The sequence below is a fragment of the Sphaeramia orbicularis genome, chromosome 1 (genome assembly GCF_902148855.1).
Source record: "Sphaeramia orbicularis chromosome 1, fSphaOr1.1, whole genome shotgun sequence".
NCBI classification, from domain to species: Eukaryota; Metazoa; Chordata; class Actinopteri; order Kurtiformes; family Apogonidae; genus Sphaeramia; species Sphaeramia orbicularis.
The window spans coordinates 59,184,309-59,205,048 of NC_043957.1; the positions used below are offsets into that span (position 1 = coordinate 59,184,309).

Below are 20,740 nucleotides of genomic sequence, written 5' to 3' on the forward strand. Positions count from 1 at the left end.
CTAAATCCATCAGCTTGGAGGAAGGTGCCAACATTATGCTGTGATCGGTGTTGAATATACAGACTTTACTGAGCATTAAATGTGCATTAAATGTGCTTAATGAATCACTTTCTACAGCTAATATGTGTCCTTTGTATATCTAGTCATAAATATGTATAAAAATGCATAAATTTGTTTCCTGTCTTTTCTTTCCCTACATAACTGAAATTCCTAATTCCCTAAATAACCATTCCATTCTTTAAAACTCTTGCCAAAAGTCATAGTTATATTTAAAAAATAAAAAATGCATCCATAGTTTATCAAAATAGACACCTTAAAGAACATCTGAGCAAATTTTCATAGTTAGGAGACACTTGCAACCGCACTTTTAAAACGTTTAGAAAAAAAGGAAAATTTCGATGTTAATTTTTGTTCCCTACATAACCATGCAGTTTTTAAAATTTTTATGGCAAAAGATGGCATTATAGCTTTTGTTTCTTTTTATGAGCTTCAAGTACTAGTTAATACCTTTAAAATGATGTATTATTCATGTCTCTAGCTTAAATACTTTTTGAATTGGAGTATAAAATGTAGTCGGGCACTCCCTACATAACCGTGTGACTTGACCCATATGCAACATGAATTTCTGGTATATGGTTAACATCAAAATAGCTCTTCCCAGCATTAAAAATGCCACCAAAGTGCATGATTTACTTTTCTTTTTAAAGTTTGAAAAGATTCAGTTTTCCGTTCATGGACAAATTATTTTGTTTTATCAACAGTGGAATCCTTTTGTCTCCACTGTCAACACCAGTTTCCTGCTGTCTCCTCTGTCCTTTTGACGCAGAAGTTTGTCATTAGTTTACATTATATTAACTCTGAATCAGCCCTGAGCATTGGAAACAGGAGTTGATAACATTATTTATCTTTTTTTTTTGTTGTGGGGTTTTTTTTTCTCATTTTGGGGGGCATTTAATAGTTTTTTTAATTTTGTTGTACAATTTGCTTGTACATATTGTGTCTGTGTGGTTCTTTATGTATGTTTAAAAATGCAAAAAAAAAAAAAAAAAAATCCAATTACTCGATTAATCACTGAAATTTTCAGTAGAATACTCAACTTTAAAAAGAACTGATACCTGCAGTCCTACATTGTATTATGTATAAACATCTAAAATTATGTTTCATAACAGCAAAAAGTTTATAAATTAAAGGAGAACACTAAGTTTTACCCCCCCCCCAAAAAAGACACACTGGCATCAAGACAAAGATTAAGATCCAAATGTACATGGAGTCGACCTGAGAACACCTGGAAGTGACTTTTTTTGACATTAAGTTTGATTTTTCTAAAAGGATCACCTCTGTAAGTAGCTTTGGCTTGAGTTAAGATTAAAAATAAATACATAAATAAATAAATAAATAAATAAATCACAGAGTTAGGATTGTAAACACTCTTGGAGAGACTGATGTTCATACGAAAAGGAAGGCAGGATATGTTTGAAAAGATATGGGAACTTTTTAAGATGTTTGTTAAACATGTTGATTTAGTGAATGCCAGTGAGGAGGAATAAATATTCAGTTGTGTAAACCTTACAACAGGGTTAATGAGTTCAAATACCCGTAATTGTAACAGGGCATTAAATAATGTACAAATGTTTATGGCTGAGAAGTTTGTGATGTGTATGTGTATTGTTTATTTGTAATTTTTTTGTTTGTTTTTGCTTTTAACACATGTAATGTTGCCTTTGTTAGTGAGGCACAGGTCTACATGCTTGCTACAGTTGTGTGTATATTTACAAGTGTATGTGTGTATATATAAAATGTGTTAATAAATATACTGTTAAAAAAAAAAGGAAAAAAAAAGAATTGTAAACACTCTCAAGCACTGAAACTAAAATTGAAGTACTTTTCAGACCTTGAAAACACAACATTGAAATTCAAGCATTTTCAAGGCTTTGGCGCCCCCGTCTGAACCCTGGAACAGACACATGGGTGTGTAGAAAAAGCGCTCCGTAGTGTCGATGAAACAAAACCCAGACGAGCAGAGCTGAGGCGTGGGTTTGACTCTGAGGGGAAACATTCCTGGGACGCCGAGCCGGTATCGGTCTGCGCTATATGTGAATACACACTCTGCCACACATACACACCTTTGCTCTTCCGGGAGCTGAAACAGCCCCCCTTCTGGCTGGAGGGGGCGGGGCCCTGGTTGAGGGGTGGAGCTTCCTGGTAACGTTCACAGCCGGGGATTTCACGGTGCACTTGATAGGACAAATTCCTCAGCAGACACACGCTGTTCTCTATCAACTGCAAAGAAAAGTTAAAAAAAAAAAAAAAAAAAGAGGAGAAACAGGTCAGTTTGATTCGTATTTGAATCACCAACAGCTTTGGTTTTCCATGTGCACTCAGCTGATCTGGTACTGCCACCGGAGTTTGTACATAGATGCAAGTAAAAACATTCTAATTCATTGATTTAGATCAGAGCTCTAAAACTCCTGTTCTTTCAGGTTCCACATTCAGTCTGATCTGATCTGCAGTGGACCGAACCAGTAAAATAATAAAAGAATAACGTAGAAATAATGACAACTCCAAATTTATGCCTTTGTTTTAGTGCAAAAACACCCCATTAAATTATGAAAATACTTACTTTTATAAACTATCTAAACAAAAAAGATGTGAATAATCTGAAAAAAAACCTGATTTTTCTGAAGAAAAATCAGTGCAATTTTAACACTATTCTTCCTCCACTTCTCATTAGTCCATGTGCATTCTGGATCAGATCTACAAAGACACTAAACACTGAGGAACAGGAAGAAAAGAGTTCAAACTGGACCGAATTTAATACAGGCATTTCAGGTTGGTCATATTTGTTCAGATTATTCACATTTTATTGTTACAGGATAGTTTGTAAATGTAAATATTTTTATAATTTAATGTTATTTTTTGCACAAAAACAAAGAAACATTTTAAGTTGTCATTATTTATAGACATAATGTAATATTTTTTTCACATTAAACCCAGAAGAAAATCTGAAGTCATTATTTTTTGTAGATATTTGACTGTAGATCATGTTGGTCTGTATGTGGAACCTGAACTAAAATGAATCTGTGGAATTTTTGCACTTTGTAAATTCATCCCAGGGGTCGGATTGGAACCTTTGGCGGTACGTATTTGGACCCCGGGACGTATGTTTGACACCCCTGATTTAGATAAACCTTTAATTCTAATTATATTTATAGAAATCCCAAACTTCTCCTTTTCCTTTATATTTCATTTCTCGCTTTTTTTTTTCCCTACCTTTTTTCTTTGTGTGTTGTTTGTTGCTGCTGTTAACTGTCACACTTCCCCACGGTGGGATCAATAAACTAACTTTTATCTGATCTTTTAAGTTGCAAACTTTATTTTTATAAGTTCTGATGAAATAATAATAATGTTGGCAATTACTTCAACTTAATTTTGCATGTAATTAAAAGTCAAATTCCATTGTTAATGAGTCCTAAACAGAATTCAAGCGATCCTAACTGAACAAATTTGGCTGGATAAGTTCATTTTTCTCCACATTGTCTTCAGTATGTCATGTTCCCTCTCTTGCCCATAGAACAGGCCTGGACAGGCTGGGATGGTCACTCTGTGTCTTTGCAGATTCGTTAGCTGAACAAACTCAATTCGAGAGTTGAAGATAATGAGTTCAAATACTCAACAGCAGTTCAACATCAAAAAAATGTTAACTCTTTGCAAACCTGACTTTGACTGAACATAGAAGATGCTACCAACTCTGTTCCCACAAGGTTTTTTTTTTTTAATTTTGTCTATGGGTTTTCTTTTCTCTGCTACTCTCACGTTCATGGTAGCCTTTTGTACCTGAATTTCCTAATCCTAAATGTACATGTGCACTGTTTTTTCTTTCTTTCTTTCTTTGTATTATGAATATGAATGTTGCCTTATGTGCATACATATAAATGTATTTATGCATCCACCCCCCCTTTTGTTTTTTTTCTTTTGTCTTGTTTCCTGAAAGTGTGGTTGGCTAAATGTACAGGCTTGTTAATATCATTATTACTATCCTTTTTTTTTTTTTTTACATACTTATTGAATTTACTTATACTATCCTTTTTTCTCTCTCTCTTTCCTCCTTTTAATGATCATTATTGACACCCTTTTTTTTCTTCTTTAAAAAAAGAGAACAGTGTACTTTATATGATTGATGTCATGTATAATAACTTATAAGACTGTTCTGAATAAACATTTGAATGAAAAAAAAAAACAAAAAACGTTAATTACACAAAAGCAGCGGTTTGACTCGTCTTTCTGTAAAGCTACTACTGTACATGAACAAACCAGAGGACAACATGTTAGGGTGTGCTTGCTGAATTGCATTGTGGGTATTGGACATTAAGCTCTATTATGTTCTGTGTTTTGTGCAGGGGTTCAGGAGGGTTATTGTGTTTGTGTGAATTTAGGTTAATGTGTGTGTATGACAATGTTTATTGGCCTTTTTATGTGCTGGGCACACAAATATATCCAAAACTCTACATTTAAATGAACCTAACACAACAATAACCTTAAATATCTTCCATTCCCAAACAGGACAATGGAACAGGAATTCAACTCAACCTGTAGAAAACGCTGCTTTGTGTTTTTACGTGCATTTGTGTATTTGGTGGGGTTTATCGCAGGTTCTTTGTACCTTATTGTCTACGTCTTTACAGTCGATCTGGGACTGGACGATGTACATGAGCGAGTCGACCAATCCCGTGCACTCCCTCAGCTTCCTCCTCGCCTCACTTCGCTCTGAACTCACATTTCTTTAGAAGAGGGGAAAGTTGAGAAGAGGAGAAACACAAAACAGGGATTAGCAGGTTTGAGGAAAGGTGTGCAGAGAGGAAGGAAACACGGCAGTTTAGTACGAAAGGATCCCAGCCCCAAGAGTAGAACACTGAGGCCAGATCAGGTTACAAAGACACAGCAACACTAACCCTAACCCCACCTTGACCCTAACCCCCACCCCCACCCTGACCCTAAGCCCAACCCCAACTATAACCCTGAACCCCACCCCACAGTATTAATACCGGTGTTAATACTGTATATTAATACTGGTATCAATATTGGTATTAATACTGTATATTAATTGTCGCTTACATTTTAAATGATGATTTACCAAACAATTTTTATGTCCCTACTTATTAAATATAGACTCACATCTTTTCCCAAAAGTCGGCCTCCCCCAAGCATAAAAACTAACACATCTACAGGGTGGGGAAGCAAAATTTACAATATTTTGAGGCAGGGATTGAAAGACAGTGTATGACCAATTAGTTTATTGAAAGTCATGAGAATTTATTTGCCACAAGAAAATGTCCATAATAGAAAATGTTTTTATTCTATGTGTCCTCCTTCTTTCTCAATAACTGCCTTCACACGCTTCCTGAAACTTGCGCAAGTGTTCCTCAAATACTGGGGTGACAACTTCTCCCATTCTTCTTTAATAGTATCTTCCAGACTTTCTGGTAATAGTTTTGCTCATAGTCATTCTCTTCTTTCCATTATAAACAGTCTTTATGGACACTCCAACTATTTTTGAAATCTCCTTTGGTGTGACGAGTGCATTCAGCAAATCACACACTCTTTGACGTTTGCTTTCCTGATTACTCATATGGGCAAAAGTTTCTGAAAAGGTATGGATAATAGTGTTAGGTATGATTATGACATCAGTATATGTTTGGGTTCAAAACAACTGACGTAGTGCCTGCTGAGAAAAAACAACTAAATGTTCATTGTAAATTTTGCTTCCCCACCCTGTATAATATCAGACTATTATACAGCGTCTGAAAGTTGTGTACATTATCTTTGTGAGATAAACAAAGATGCAACTGTTAATCCACATCCACCATTTTCTAATATTAGACTATTATATCCTGTGTAGATCAATGTTCTTATTTCATATATTGGCCAATATATCGGTTATTGCCTTTTTTTAGCTCCCAGTACCCCTCAAGGAGCCATTGCTCTTTGATCAGGTTGCATTTGTAAATAAGAATCTGTTTTTAACTGCTTGCCTGGGTAAATAAAGGTTTCATCAAAAACAAAACAAAAAAAAGCATCAGTATCAGCCCCAAAAATCCTGTATCGGTCAGACTGTAGGCTGGACTTAAAACAAACCCAGCCTTTCCTGATACTGCATATGAACACTGTAAACACCCATGAGGTGGATGGGAATGCATGGATAGCAGACTGAAGGACAGTACAGACTGGGTACAGTATGGAGGTCAATGCCCTGCTGTCCTCTGTCCTCTGACCCCTGACCCCGACTAACCCTAACCCCTGACCCTCTGACCCCGACTAACCCTAACCCCTGACCGTCCCTCAGTCCCTGGGAGGAGGAACATGTCATGTGGTGTTTACTAACTGATTACTGAAGTTGGATGTCAACCAGCACAATTAATTAAATCACAACCGCAATGTCTACAAAGTATGATTTAAACAGGGAATAAAATGCAGTTCCATTTCATGTGCCCCCACCCCCACCCCCCCATACCTGAGGCAGCCTGCCGTGTTGGTGAGTGCCATCTCCCACTCCAGGTGTCTGGGTTTGCAGTTCTCCTCCCCTCCTCCCCCTCCTCCTCCTCCGTTACTCCCTCTTTCCCAGCCTGAATGGGGAACCATCACTTCGTCGGAGAGGGCGTGCAGCGCGTGGTCCACGATCTCCATTTTCACAGAGTCATGAGACGACAGGTTCCACAGCGTCCCTGGAAAAGGATCCAACAGTCCATCCATTAGAAAACTGCCTATGACCTCCAACCTGTGAGGATCTGAAGTGGGCCGGACCAGTGAAATAATATGTAATAATAGTATATAAATCAGGGGTGTCAAACATGCGGCCCGAGGGCCAAATGCGTCCCCCCAAAGGTTCCAATCCGGCCCATGGGATGAATTTACAAAGTGCAAAAATTCCACAATCCAGGCTGTGGAACTCATTTTAGTGTGGGTTCCACATCCAGACCAATCTGATCTACAGTCAAATAATAACAGCAGAAGAACCGACAAAAAAGAATGACTGCAGATTTACTACTGGGTTTGATGTGAAAAAAATAATATTACATTATGTCTATAAATAATGACAACTTCAAATATTTGTCTTTGTTTTAGTGCAAAAAATAACATTAAATTATGAAAATATTTACAAACTATCCTGTAACTAGGGCTGCACGATTTTGGCAAAAAAAAAAAAAAATCCCGATTTTTTCCTCTAAAAACTCGATTTTTGATTTTGATTTCGATTTTTGGGTAAAACTACAAAAGACAACAGAAGTCAGCATGTCGTTTTTGTGAGCAGCCCACAATCCAAGGCACTGCTCTGACCTTAAATCTGTGATGGGATCACGTGATGAACCCACAGAAGTTTATTTTTTCTTAATTAAATCTTTATTGAATGAAGTAGAGTATACAAACAATGTATACAACAAGAAAATAACACAAGTTTGCCAGGGGGAATACACTATAATACAATGTCCAAATCAGAAAAAATACTTATGTTTTTACAGCCTTTTTGTTTCCAGATTTATCGAACAGCTTTAAATAAAGTTCAACATCTTTCAAAACATAAATAATATTTGGTTTTGTGTTACAGAACTTACATTTGTGAATGAAAAATTTAGCAAGTAAGAGGACTAAATTAATTATAAATAAATAAATAAATAAATATATATATATATATATATATATATATATATATATATATATATATATATATATATATACATACATTTTTTTTTATTTTATTATTTTTTTTTTTATTTTTTTTTTCTGGGTATCTGGGCCCACAGAAGTGATACCAGTGTAAGTCAGTGACAGGCATCAGTCGTGCGTACGTGGATCAGGTTAATATGAGTGATCCACATGTGGTTCTATTTAAACTGGAGGATCCGTGCGTGGAACAGACCGACCCAGGACACACTGGAGGGATTCTATGTGTGGAGCTGGTGGATGTGTGTGTGCACAGGGCTGTGTGGGCTCCTCTGCTGAGGCTGATGACCCCGAGACCCGGACCCAGTTCGGAAGAAGACAGTACGGTACGGATCCGGGACAACGGAAGATGAGTGATCCGCATGCAGTTATACCTCAGTTGCGGGATCCGTGCGTGAAGCCACGGCTTACAGTGCTGTAAGTACTGCGGGTTCATGAACACATTTAAAGTCCGGTCATTACACGGACTTCTGTGACAGACCGCTGTCACTGATAGGAGGAGGAGCCTACAGTAGCCCGCAAACGCGTGGCCCGGAGGCACGAGAGAGATGAAATCGATTTTACGATTTCCCTTTTTTAAAAATCGTCCTAATTAAAAAATCCGATTTCGATTTAAAATCGATTAATCGTGCAGCCCTACCTGTAACAATAAAATGTAAATGACCTGAACAAATATGAACAACCTGAAATGTCTAAAGGAAAGTGCTGTGTCTTTGTGGATTCAATCACAATGCACATATATAAAAGATAAATTGAGGCAAAATATTGTTCAAATTGCACTTATTTTTCTTAATAAATTTCCGTTTTTTTCAGGTTATTCACATCTTTTGTGTTTGGATAGTTTATAAAAGTAAGTATTTTCATAATTTAATAGGGTTTTTTGCACTAAAACAAAGACCAAAATTTGGAGTTGTGATTATTTATAGGTTATTCTGTTATTATTTTACTGGTCTGGCCCACTGCAGATCAAATCAGACTGAATGTGGAACCTGAAAGAAAATGAGTTTGAGAGCCCTGATATAAATAATGTCAACTCCAAACTTTTCTCTGTGTTTTAAAGTGAAAAAAGCAAAATTACATTATGAAAATGTTCACATCTACAAACAACCTGAAACGTCTGAAGAAAAATAAGTGCAATTAGAACAGTGTTATGTCTCAGTTCATCATTTGCACATTTGAATTACAATTTACAGTACTTTGGAGGAATTTGAAAAACATGAACACGATTAACAAGAAAAAACAAAAAACAACAAATATGAATAAAATAAAGAATACAAACAAATACAAAGCATGCACAAAAGTGAAGAAAAATTTAAGAAACAAGAAAAGAAATAAACAAAAAAAGAACAAAAAGCTGACAAATATGACCAAATTAAGCAATAACAAGAACAAAACATGCACAAAAAATGAAAATAAATAAATCTTGAGAAACATTAATAAAATTATGTTAAAATTACATTCTTACATTGCAGGATGTTTTGTCAATTCAAACACTGTCATGTAACTTTCCTTTTTCACATTAACAGATAAAATGTGTAGTTTTCATTATTTATAGATTGTTCTGATAGTATTTGACTGGTTGGACCCACTGGCAGTGATGAAAGTGAGGAAAGAAAAAAAACCCTGAACTTTTCTGAGCATTTCATTCTGCATGCTCTTAGGTGCATTCTGGTGCAATGTGGGAGCAAAAACCTGGTTTGTTACCAATGAGTAACAAACCTGGTTTGCTTGTCTTCAGGGCGTACTGTGACAGAAAAATCACCATTTCTATCAGTTTCCTGGAGCCAGGACCACTTGCACTTATTTTGGATTCCTGCCTCACACTTCAGTTAGTCCCCACGCTGAAGGACCATGAATTCTGACCAGAGGTCGCGTTAACCGAAAATATTCCGTCACTGACGGATTTTTTTTTTAAATGACGGAAAATTCTGAAGACAGTCCGTCATTTTGACAGATTAAAATACTGAGGGTAATCTACCAAAGAAAGTTTCACAAAGCACTGTGAACAGAGCCTGCTCGCAGGATCGCTGGTTTGTCTGTCTCTGAACAAGGCATCAAACATTACATAACAGCATCCTACCTGGACAGAACCAACAGCACCACTGTTCACAACTACACTGAGTACAACAGCGGTACTGCAGTCACATGACTCACAGTTGGTCCACCTGTAGTAGACCCCCTGTCCAGTTAGTCCACCTGTAGTAGACCCCTGTCCAGTTGGTCCACCTGTAGTAGACCCTGTCCAGTTAGTCCACCTGTAGTAGACCCTGTCCAGTTAGTCCACCTGTAGTAGACCCCCTGTCCAGTTAGTCCACCCGTAGTAGACCCCCTGTCCAGTTAGTCCACCTGTAGTAGACCCCCTGTCCAGTTAGTCCACCTGTAGTAGACCCCTGTCCAGTTGGTCCACCTGTAGTAGACCCTGTCCAGTTAGTCCACCTGTAGTAGACCCTGTCCAGTTAGTCCACCTGTAGTAGACCCCCTGTCCAGTTAGTCCACCCGTAGTAGACCCCCTGTCCAGTTAGTCCACCTGTAGTAGACCCTGTCCAGTTAGTCCACCTGTAGTAGACCCTGTCCAGTTAGTCCACCTGTAGTAGACCCCCTGTCCAGTTAGTCCACCTGTAGTAGACCCTGTCCAGTTAGTCCACCTGTAGTAGACCCTGTCCAGTTAGTCCACCTGTAGTAGACCCCCTGTCCAGTTGGTGTCAGTGTTCATATTAATCAGTCAGTGTCCAGTCTTGTGTTGTTGTTTAGCTGACTTTAGCCAAAATTAGATGCTACTTTGCTAGCACAAACTGTGAAGACAGCCGAGTCTCCTTAGTTATTTTAAAAAGCCCAGTAAATGTGATGGCATTAATAAACGTGGTGAAAAAAGAGGGACTGATGCGGTGGAGGATGACGGACAAGCAAGGAATACTCCAGTTCTGATGGCATTTGGTGTGTTATATGTACGCATTTTCTACCTTCCATGTGTTATTTGATGGCATGTCAATTTTCCAGATCTGTGGTTCACAGAACCTGAACCCTAACCCTCAGTGCATGGGATTGACACTGTGTGAACAAACACAAGGAAAGTTTAGAACGTCTACAGATAACACACCAATTAAAAGTGGTGTATATAATTATGTGAGTCGTGATATCACATTGGTTTATCAGCCAGCAGCAACCACAGCTGCTGCATCACTGAGATGTTTTTGAACATTAAATACTACTAAATATATCTCATTATCATTAAAAAATACAAATTTGAAAGGACGGATAATAATATGTTGTGATGAAATTTTTACGACCCTGTCTGTCAAAATGTCTAGCACAACCTCTTATTCTGACATGATTTCACAGAATATTTACATCAAATACATTGGCGGTAAAATACTCAAAGCGAATCCGCCATCTTGTCTCCAGAGATGCGAAATGGACCACATGTCATCAACGGACCAATCAGAGCCGTCGATACAAGTTCCGCGTTGTAAATGAGCATCTCATTGGTCGAGACAAATGGAGAAGAAAGCAATATGGCCGCACCCATGAGACGGACCCAAATAAACATAATTTACACTTTTCGGAGTGATTTATGCGTAATTTTCTGGCTGAAATGTTGCCAAACCAGACGGAAATGATGCGGACACATTTAATTTACCAGAACATATGCTCAGTTTTCGGAAAAAAACAGATTTCTGGCAAAAAGCAGAACACTTTCATCACTGCACTAGAAATCATACTGGTCTGAATGTGGAACCTGAACTAAAACCATGGTCACATCCTTGACCGTTAATTTCTTCGGTGTAATTTTTGCATTTCATAAACTCATGCCCTGGGCTGGACCGGACCCTTTGGCCCCCTGTTTGACCCCTGTGCTGTGGAGTGTCCACCACACGTGCAGGACTCTGACCTGTAATAGTGTCCGTCAGGTCCTGGTCTCGAGTCTTCCTCAACAGCCGGATCAGGGCGGGGACTCCATCACAGTTCTTGATGGCAATCTTGTTGTCTGGATCTTTGCCATATGAGATGTTCTTCAGTGCTCCGCAGGCTGCGTAGTGTACCTGTCAGACAGTTCCATATGTCATTAGCTGTTATGAAAAAGCCCTCAGATTCCATATACACTCCTGATTAAATTGTTAAGACCAGCTGAAAAACTGCAAAAATTTACATTTTGTACTGTTGGATCTTCAGAAGGTTCTAAGTAGAGTTTCAAAATGCAAAAAGAAGAGATGGGAGTGAGACAAAAACATTTTGAGTAAGCAGTTTATTGAAAATAACAAACTGAAATAGTCTGTTCATCAGCTGATCAAAAGTTTAAGATCACAGCTCGAAAAAACCAAAAAACCCCTTAAAACAGAAATAAAAGTTTCAGAAAAGGACTCAGTAATGAGTAGTTCCACCATTCTTGCTGATCACTTCAAAAATTCATTTCAGCATCCTTGATTATTATTATTATTATTGTTATTATTATTATTATTACCTCCGCCAAGGAGGTTATGTTTTTGCCAGCATTGTTTTTTCTGTCTGTCTGTGTGCAAGATAACTCAAAAAGTTACGGACGGATTTGGATGAAAATTTCAGGAAATGTTGATACTGGCACAAGGAACAAATGAAACTTTTGGTGGTGATCGGGTGGGGGGGGGGCTCGGGGGCACTGATCTGCCTTGGTGGAGGTCTGCATTCCACAGTGGATGTGGAGTATTTTGTGCCAGATCCGAGATATTGTTCTAAGCTACGGGTGGATCAAATTGGAGGCTAATCAGAGTCGTTTTTAATTTTTTATGAATTTTGGAAAATGTCTCAATGATGACAGATAAGAAAATTGTAGATGTTGTGACCTTGCTGTGACCTTGAACTTTGGCCTACTTGGCCCAAAATTTAATGGGTTGGTCCCAGGGCCTAGGCCTATCTGTGGGGAAGATTTGGAAAAGATGGGTGGAAGAGTTTTCCCCTAAAGCTGCTAACAAACAAACAAACATGCAAACAAACAAAGCAAAGTGATCACAGTTCCTCCTGGCGGTGGTAATAAAGGAATACTGAACTGTTCTAAGTTTGGGGCAGCTGCTGTCTGACCCGTTTCCCTGTTCTGAGTCCACAGACTTCAAACCTGTCACTGACCCAAGGGCATGAACGTCCAATGAAGAGGCTGCTTTGCTGTGGAATGCCTGATGTGGTTTGTCTGGTCAAACTCATACAAACATCAGCCAAACGCTGTGGCCGCAGCATGAGCTCAATGACAGGGAGTCTGAGGGAAACCACCGTCTGTTTGGGCTCAAACCGGATTGAGCTGCAATGTTGAGCGCAACAGTCCGACATATTTCACTTATTTCTGTTTCGCTTTCATTGGATATGAATAAGGCCCAATCCCAATTCACCCCTTGGCCCCTCCCCCTTAGCCCTACCCCTCCATTTTTCGCATTCACGTGACGGGGTGGGGGTGTCCCGATTCTCAACGAGTCAGAAGAGAGGGGCTAAGGGGGAGGGGCTGTTTGACCCTCCAAACAGATATTTCAGGACCACACTACGAACAGAGGGGTAGGAGAAATTTCCCATAATTCAGTTCCAATCATGGGTCAGATGGAGGTAAACACAGCAAAACAGAGCAGCAGTGACCAAAGCAACACACAAATGGACAGATTTACTTCAGAAACAACTGAATAGGGATGTAACAATTACCGGTATAACAATAAACCGTGGTAAAATCGCAGACGGTTAGTATTACCGTTTAAATTCTAATTATCATGATAACCGTGTTTGACTACCGTGCTTTTAGGGGAAAAAACCCTACGTAAAGATCTGCTTTAATGTAAAATATTTGAGCATAGTTTTAATTTATGACAATTTTAATAGTCTATACCTAATATTTGGAACCAATATTCACTTTTAAAGTCTTTGAAAAGGTTCGTTAAACATCTGTGTGTTATTTATGCAATAAAGTATGTACATTTTTCAAATCAGATTTTATATATTTTTTGTGTTTTCTGGCCTTTTATGTTTTTATAGTTGGTTAAAGTGAAAAAATAATAGACAAATGATATAAATGAAGTTGTGCTGAAAAAAAAGTTACCGAACATGGGTATAGTAAACATTTGTTTCTATAGTATATAAAGGCAAAATCAAAAGGACTGAAAAACGGACAAAATAGACTCGGACCACTAAGGGTTAATATTTGAATGTTTCTGCAACAGAAGGGACATTGTGACTGTTTTTTTTTTTTTTTTTTTTTTAATACAACTTGGTTAAATTATTTCAGTGTGTGTATTAGTACTTTTTGAACATTTTGAGCACAATTTCAACAATACTGCAATAATAATGATAACTGTGATAATTTTGGTCACAATAACTGTGATCTGAAATTTTCATATCGTTACATCCCTACAACTGAATTATTTGATTGTCCATTTAATGTCGTTTCAATGTGTTATAGATGGCATTTCTGCAGTTTGTGGTTGATGGACGTAAACAGATGTCCAAAGGCCATGGAACAGAGACAGTTCCAGCTGCTGACCACATGGAGAATTCTGTCCCAAACAAAGTTACAACATCTGTTTATAGTGACATCGATGACTGATGATGACGGAACAGGTCTGGAAGGGTTGGACCATTTCAGGGAGGAAAAATTTCAACCCCTAAACCTTGCAACGAAGAAGTCCAAGGGCCAAGGGGTAGTGGTAAGGGGGAGGGGCCAAGGGTTGAACTGGGCCTGGGCCTCAGACTGACAGACTTCCCTTCATAGAACCCACATGGAGCAGAGTAAAGCAGACTGACCTCTCTGTTTGGGTTGTCCAACATGGACACCAGCGCTGGGATGCCTTTCAGACGACGCACCTCGGCCTTCACCTGCAACACAAAACCGAGTCCTAAGAACACGAGTTCTCACAAAAGATGACCACAAAACCAACAGTGAGACCAGGTCCACCTCTGGTCACCATGTCAGGGCTCCTACAGGTTTACACCCATTACATTTAAGACTTAAGACCTGTTTAAGACTACTTGGAACAGAATTTAATGCCTATTTTATGTCCATACTGGCAAAAATTCATGACTCCTAGAATTTATGAAAATGTATTTATTTACTCCAATGACTCGAATCCCATCATTCCACGTCATTTGTCACCAGGGCAAAGTTAGTGATACTTGGTTTCTAATTACCTCCGACAAGGAGGTTATGTTTTTGCTGGCGTTGGTTCATCTGTGTGTCTGTGTTCAAAATAACTCAAAAAGTTATGGACGGATTTGGATGAAAAATTCAGGAAATGTTGATACTGGCACAAGGAACAAATGATTAAATTTTGGTGGTGATGGGGCGGGGGGCTGATCTGCCTTGGCGGAGGTCTGCGCTCTCCAAGTGCTTTTCTAGTTTCAATATAAATTGTCGGGTTGGAACGGCAGTTTGGACATTTAACAGACACATTTAAGACCTACCATATCAAATGTAATACCTTTATTTAGATTTTTAACTATCTATATCTAAATATATATAGATGTCGGTGGGTCTGTCTGTCTCTATATATTGTATATCAATGGATCAATAGATAAATGTGGGGTGCAATTTGTCAAAAAAAAAAAAACAGTGAGGGGGATGGGGTTTTTTTTTGGGGGGGGGGGGGGGGGGTCAGAGCGAGGAGGGGGTCAGCAGTTATATACATGGGGGCGCGATCCATAACTAACGTAACTAACGCTGTCGTGAAATGAAAGTGATACTTCCCATACTTTCAACGTCCAACTCCTGGTTCTATTCCTCTATTATATAGTGGATCTTACATGGAATGTTCCTAACTTCTAACCTGTATCCACTGGACCCCCTCCACTGCTCTGTGGGCCCCCCACAAATGCTGGGCCCCATGAATTTGTCACATTTACCCCCCCTTTATGGCGTCCCAGTGCATGGGGACGTTGGTGAATTCTGAGACCGCAACAGTTGGGTTCAGGTGAACGTTACAGTGTCATTGATGGAGGATATAGGTGGAAGAAAATTGACACAACCTGATGGGATTTACAGCAGGTTGGTTGTCCCCCGCTGAGGATGAAATCCACTGAGCAGAAGTAGGGATGTCAACCCCCCCCCCCCCCCCCCCCCCCCCCCCAAACAAACCACACCCTGGATAGATGTACCCTATTTATCCTAAACTGGAAAATTACAGATTTTTAAATTCCAGACTTTTAAGACTTTTTAAGATCCCATGGGAACCCTGATATCTGACATTTCATTTTAAAACCAATGAAGGAATTATACATTATTTAAAGGCAAAGGCTGTGTAATAATGAACTGGTCAATATAACACGTGAAAATACATACTGACACTAACAAACATTAACTGGTTATCCTTTATCCTAAATCAGCTAAATTAAACTAATTCATCTAATCAAAGTTATGAATATCTAAATCAATCCATCTTGATCAGAGCTGTCAAACTCATTTCAGTTCAGATGCCACATTCATCCCAATATAATCTCAAACGGGCCGGACCCGTACAATAGTGGAAAACGGTGAAGAAACTAAAATTTAAGTAAAAATTACATTATCAAAGTGTTTACATCTACAAAGTTTCCTTGAAAACATGAATAATGAGAAAACTAAGTGCAATTTTAACAATATTCTGCCTCAGTTTATCATTTGTATATGTGCATCACAATGTACAGATCCCAGTGGATCTACAAATACACACAACATTTAATAACAGGCGGAATATTGGTACGACTTCAGATTGTTCATATTTGTCCAGGTTATTCACATTTTTCATTTCAATCCTGTGGGCCAGTAAAATAATAACAAAATAACCTATAAATGATGTCAAAAATTTGATAAAGAAAGAACAGAAAAAAAACATCAACAAATATGAACAAAATAAATACTAATAAGAAATATGCTCAAAAATTAACAAAAATTTGAGAAACAACAAAATGTTAAAACTGCATTTGGTTCTTTTAAGGCATTTCAGGTTGTTCATATTTGTTCAGGTTATACATATTTCGTTGTTAAACGATAGTTTGTAAATGTAAACATTTTCATGTAATTTTACCTTTTTACACTAAAACAAAGAAACATTTGAGACTCATTATTTAGAGGTTACTATGGTCGTATTTGACTGGTCTGATCCACTTCAGGTCAGACTGGTCTGAGTGTGGAACCTGAACTAAAATGATTTTAACATGCTTGATTGTTCATGTCTTCATTGTAATTTCTGCATTTCACACATTGCCTCCACGGGCCAGACTGGACCCTTTGGAGGGGCTGGTTTTGGCCCCCAGGCCGTATGTTTGACACCTGTGACCCAGATGAACAGTTGAGCCAGTGTTTCACAGTGAAAATCATTCCCTCTGTAGTGACACAGTCACAGTTCCACTTCCTTAACACGTTCAGTTAAACAATAACCAACATGTCAAACATTCACAGCCTGGAATCCGCTCATGCTTCTCATGTGGCGCCTGATTCATTTGATGGACCATGGACTCATGTGCGGTCCCGTGGCCGTTCCTTACTTTGTCATTCTTATAGGTGAGGTGCTGCAGGTATGCAGCGGCGTTGCTCCGGACCGGGTCCAGTCTGTAGTTGAGCATGGCGATGACCTCCGGCAGCTCGGGCTGGCGCCAACCGCCCGGACCCGGACCTTTCCGTAGAGTGCTGTCCAAGGAGGCCATGCTCCCCCTCTCGCCCTGGGCCAACGGAGCTGCGCCCCCCCAGTAGTACATGTCCCCTGGACCACTCATGTCCCCGTCCAAGGTGCCCTCATAGCTCCTGAGGAGGGGGTGGGGGTGGGGGGACAGAACCACTTTGAACACACACATCAATAAAGCAGACGATGTCACACACACACACTAGTCCCTTTGGTCCATCTGAGCTAAACTGTCCCATATTTATATGTGTTCAAACACAAGTGTGTGATGTTGGTTTGTCCATTCAATCCCAAATGTGCTGCTGAGTTTCTTTCTTGTGGTAGATGTCAGTGTCAGTCCTTCCATAAACAGAAAGAGAAATCTGTGTTGGTTTGAATCTAGAATGCTGGCTCCCCCTCTATCTCCTACTAAATTCTAAACTGATGTGCTTTCCTGGTGTGTCCACACATACACACACATCTGTCAACAAAAATAAACAAAATAACCAAAAACGAAAAATGAAAAAAGAACCAATAATGAACAAAATGAACAAAAGAATCTACAAAATGAACAAAAAAATCTACAAAATGAACAAAATAATCAACAAAATCAACAAAAAAACAAAATGATCAAAAAATATTTACAACATGAACAAAATAATCAACAAAATGAACAAAAAAAATCTACAAAATGAACAAAATAATCAATAAAATGAACAAAAAAGTTTACAAAATGAAGAAAATAATCAACAAAATGAACAAAAAAATTTGCAAAATGAACAAAACAATCAACAAAATGAACAAAAATAAGTATATGTATATGTTTTTTTTGTGTTGGTTTGAATCTAGAATGCTGGTTCCTCCTCTATCTGCTCCTAAAGTCTAAACTGATGTGCTTTCCTGCTGTGTCCACACATACACACACATGTTTGGGTTCAACTCTTCTTCTTCTCTTGTTCTAACATCCATCCACATCTGTTTGTTTTGGTCATGTGACTCTAGTTGGACTCAGAGGTCTTTCCATTACAGTTTTGTGCGATATACCAATTTAACTACGCCTGAAAAACCACCTCTCACAAGTGTAAAAAGTTTTCATCGAAAAATGGGAGTTTGGGCAAAATTAGCGTTTAGTTATATTCACACAGTTTGAGGGTCAATGGGAAAGCGACTATTGTCCCTGAAGTCTCAACATACCCAGCCCTGCGGGGGGGTCCATGGGGGAAGGGGTGGTGGTTCCGGGGCACAGTGCTGTAGTGCATGGGGTGTCCCATGCCGTAGTCTGGCTCATCATAGCCCATGCTGCGTTGATCATCCTCCAGACCATAAGGCTCAGGGACAAACCTCTGGATGGATGACAGCTCCATGGCACTGCCCATACGCCCCACCTACTCACAACAGGGTCAGGGTTAGTGAACACCACCCTCAACAGCGGTCAGGAAAGAACCAAAGCAAAGGCCAGCCCGACTGGTTCACACACCTGAGGCTGAGCAGCGTAGGGGTCCAGCTGGGTCCTGCTGGGGGCTCTGTAGCTCGGATCCAGGGTTCTATATCCATCTGGATGGACGGGTCTGGGAGGGCAGAGGAGAAATAATGAGGTGAAGAAACCACAACAAGAAACTAGTGCCGCGTTTCCACTACGTGGTATCGGCTCGACTCGGCTCAGCCTTTTTGCGTTTCCATTACAAAAAAGGGCCTGAAATCTGGTACCCGGTACTAGTTTTTTGGTATCACCTCTGCTGAGGTTCCAGGACTGGGGACCAGATACTAAAAGGTGACGTGTAAACACTGCAGACCACTGATTGGTCAGAGTTGTCTCTGTGACCCGCCCTTTTACAAAAACAGATGCAGAAGTTGACAGTAAATCTGTCGGTAGGTGAATCCACATGATGACAGTCTGTAAAACTACACCATGGTTTGTCCAGGAGGTTCAGACATAAAAATTCAGCGTGAGCTTGACGAGACAACATGCAACAAGCGAGTTTATCAGCAACTCTGAGCAGACGACATGGAAGTAACGTGCCGCATCGCTATGACAACCAGGTACTGTAAAGTCTAAAGTATCCTGTAATGGACACGGTCTCCAGGAATAGGAGCTGGTACCAGTGTCCAGTCGAGCCGAGCTGAGTCGAGCCAGTTCCATGTAGTGGAAAGTGAGAAAAAATAAAGGAAGGTCCGCACAACCAGTGAGCTCCCAAACCATTTAATTGTGACGTTTCGGGCCTCAGTCTGATGAAGGGCCTTGGCCCGAAACGTCACAATTAAATGGTTTGGGAGCTCACTGGTTGTGCGGACCTTCCTTTATTTTTTCTCACGTTCTACTTTTTTGGGATCCAGCACACCTCTAACTTTGGATGTGCGTGTCGTTCACCTTTTTCCATGTAGTGGAAAGGCCACATATTTGAACATTTGCCCCCCCCCCCCATTCTTAAAGCTGGGTTTCTGCAGGTTTCAACGTGTCCCCTTTAAGTATTTTCAAGATTGTTACAAATGCAGCTTTACACCCATTTCCTGTCCCACTGTACTGGGGTCCCACATTCATGTGAAAGAAGAATTTGGGTGACGATTTATGGTTTTAGAACCTCCCAAGTGATTCTGATGCCTTAATAGTTCCTAATTTGAAGGCTTTGTTGTGCAAGGTGCCATTTCAAATTCCTTTTTTTCCCTCCAAAGCCTTCATTTTCCAATGAAGGGGACTGGCTAGTTTGGCTAATTCTAACTCATTTTGGTTGGCATTAAATGCAGCGTTTAAAGTTCTGAAAGGCAGAACCGGGCCGTGATAATAATAACACCACGTTATAATAACTACATTTTTGCTGCAGATGGTGGAGAGGAGGCGAATGCCAAATGAAATAACTGTCCCTCGATTCCAACAGCAACACCCCCCCCACCCCCCCAAAAAAAACCTTACATAGAAACATGGTACCTGTAGCGATCGTCCATGCGAGCGCCCCGGTTAAGGCTTGCGTAGGTTTCAGTTGGGGGTCCACCTCGGTAGTCGTCGTAGCCCACTGGGGGTCCATAGTGATAATTACGAGGCACGGTGTGGGTGGGGTAGTCCATGGCCACGCCTCCTCCAGGTGGCGGCCTATAGACCCGGTCCATGGGTGTGGTGTACCCTCCCATCCCCGTCACTGAACCTCCACCATCAATGGATAGTGTGTCGGACACCGAGGGGATGACCGTGCGAGTGGTGGTGGTCTTCACTACTTTCTTTACCTGTAAGACCAGGTAAGCAGGGTTCAGTCAAATATAAAGGAACATGTCATTACTCTGACCTCAGCATCTCCGCTGGGCTCTTCAGTTACCGTGGTTTCCGTGCGCCGCGTAGTTCCATCGTCGCTGGTCTCTACAGAGACAACAGGTGGCAACTCCTGTGGATCCTCCTCCACCGTATAGGTCTCCTGAACCATCTGGCCCGGATCCATCCTGTACTGCACACATGTGTAGAC

General features: G+C 39.9%; 1 protein-coding gene across 16 annotated transcripts in view; it reads right to left on the reverse strand.

Annotated features, from left to right (window-relative positions):
• ctnnd1 (catenin (cadherin-associated protein), delta 1) overlaps positions 1–20,740 on the reverse strand; it is a 54,584-nt gene that overhangs the window by 13,445 nt on the left and 20,399 nt on the right. For 15 of the 16 annotated variants that reach the window (XR_003936263.1, XM_030143296.1, XM_030143335.1 and 12 more), the window contains 10 exons: positions 20,597–20,722; positions 20,215–20,507; positions 18,769–18,859; positions 18,486–18,676; positions 17,179–17,434; positions 14,464–14,535; positions 11,606–11,756; positions 6,509–6,719; positions 4,661–4,778; positions 2,124–2,280 (listed from right to left, as the gene is read on the reverse strand). Coding sequence is in view for 15 of the 16 variants with exons in the window: in XM_030143296.1 (XP_029999156.1) it covers positions 2,124–2,280; positions 4,661–4,778; positions 6,509–6,719; positions 11,606–11,756; positions 14,464–14,535; positions 17,179–17,434; positions 18,486–18,676; positions 18,769–18,859; positions 20,215–20,507; positions 20,597–20,722 (1,666 nt within the window). In the remaining variant the exon portion in view is untranslated. The remainder of the gene's footprint in view (positions 1–2,123; positions 2,281–4,660; positions 4,779–6,508; positions 6,720–11,605; positions 11,757–14,463; positions 14,536–17,178; positions 17,435–18,485; positions 18,677–18,768; positions 18,860–20,214; positions 20,508–20,596; positions 20,723–20,740) is intronic. The other variant, XM_030143386.1, reaches the window with a different exon arrangement.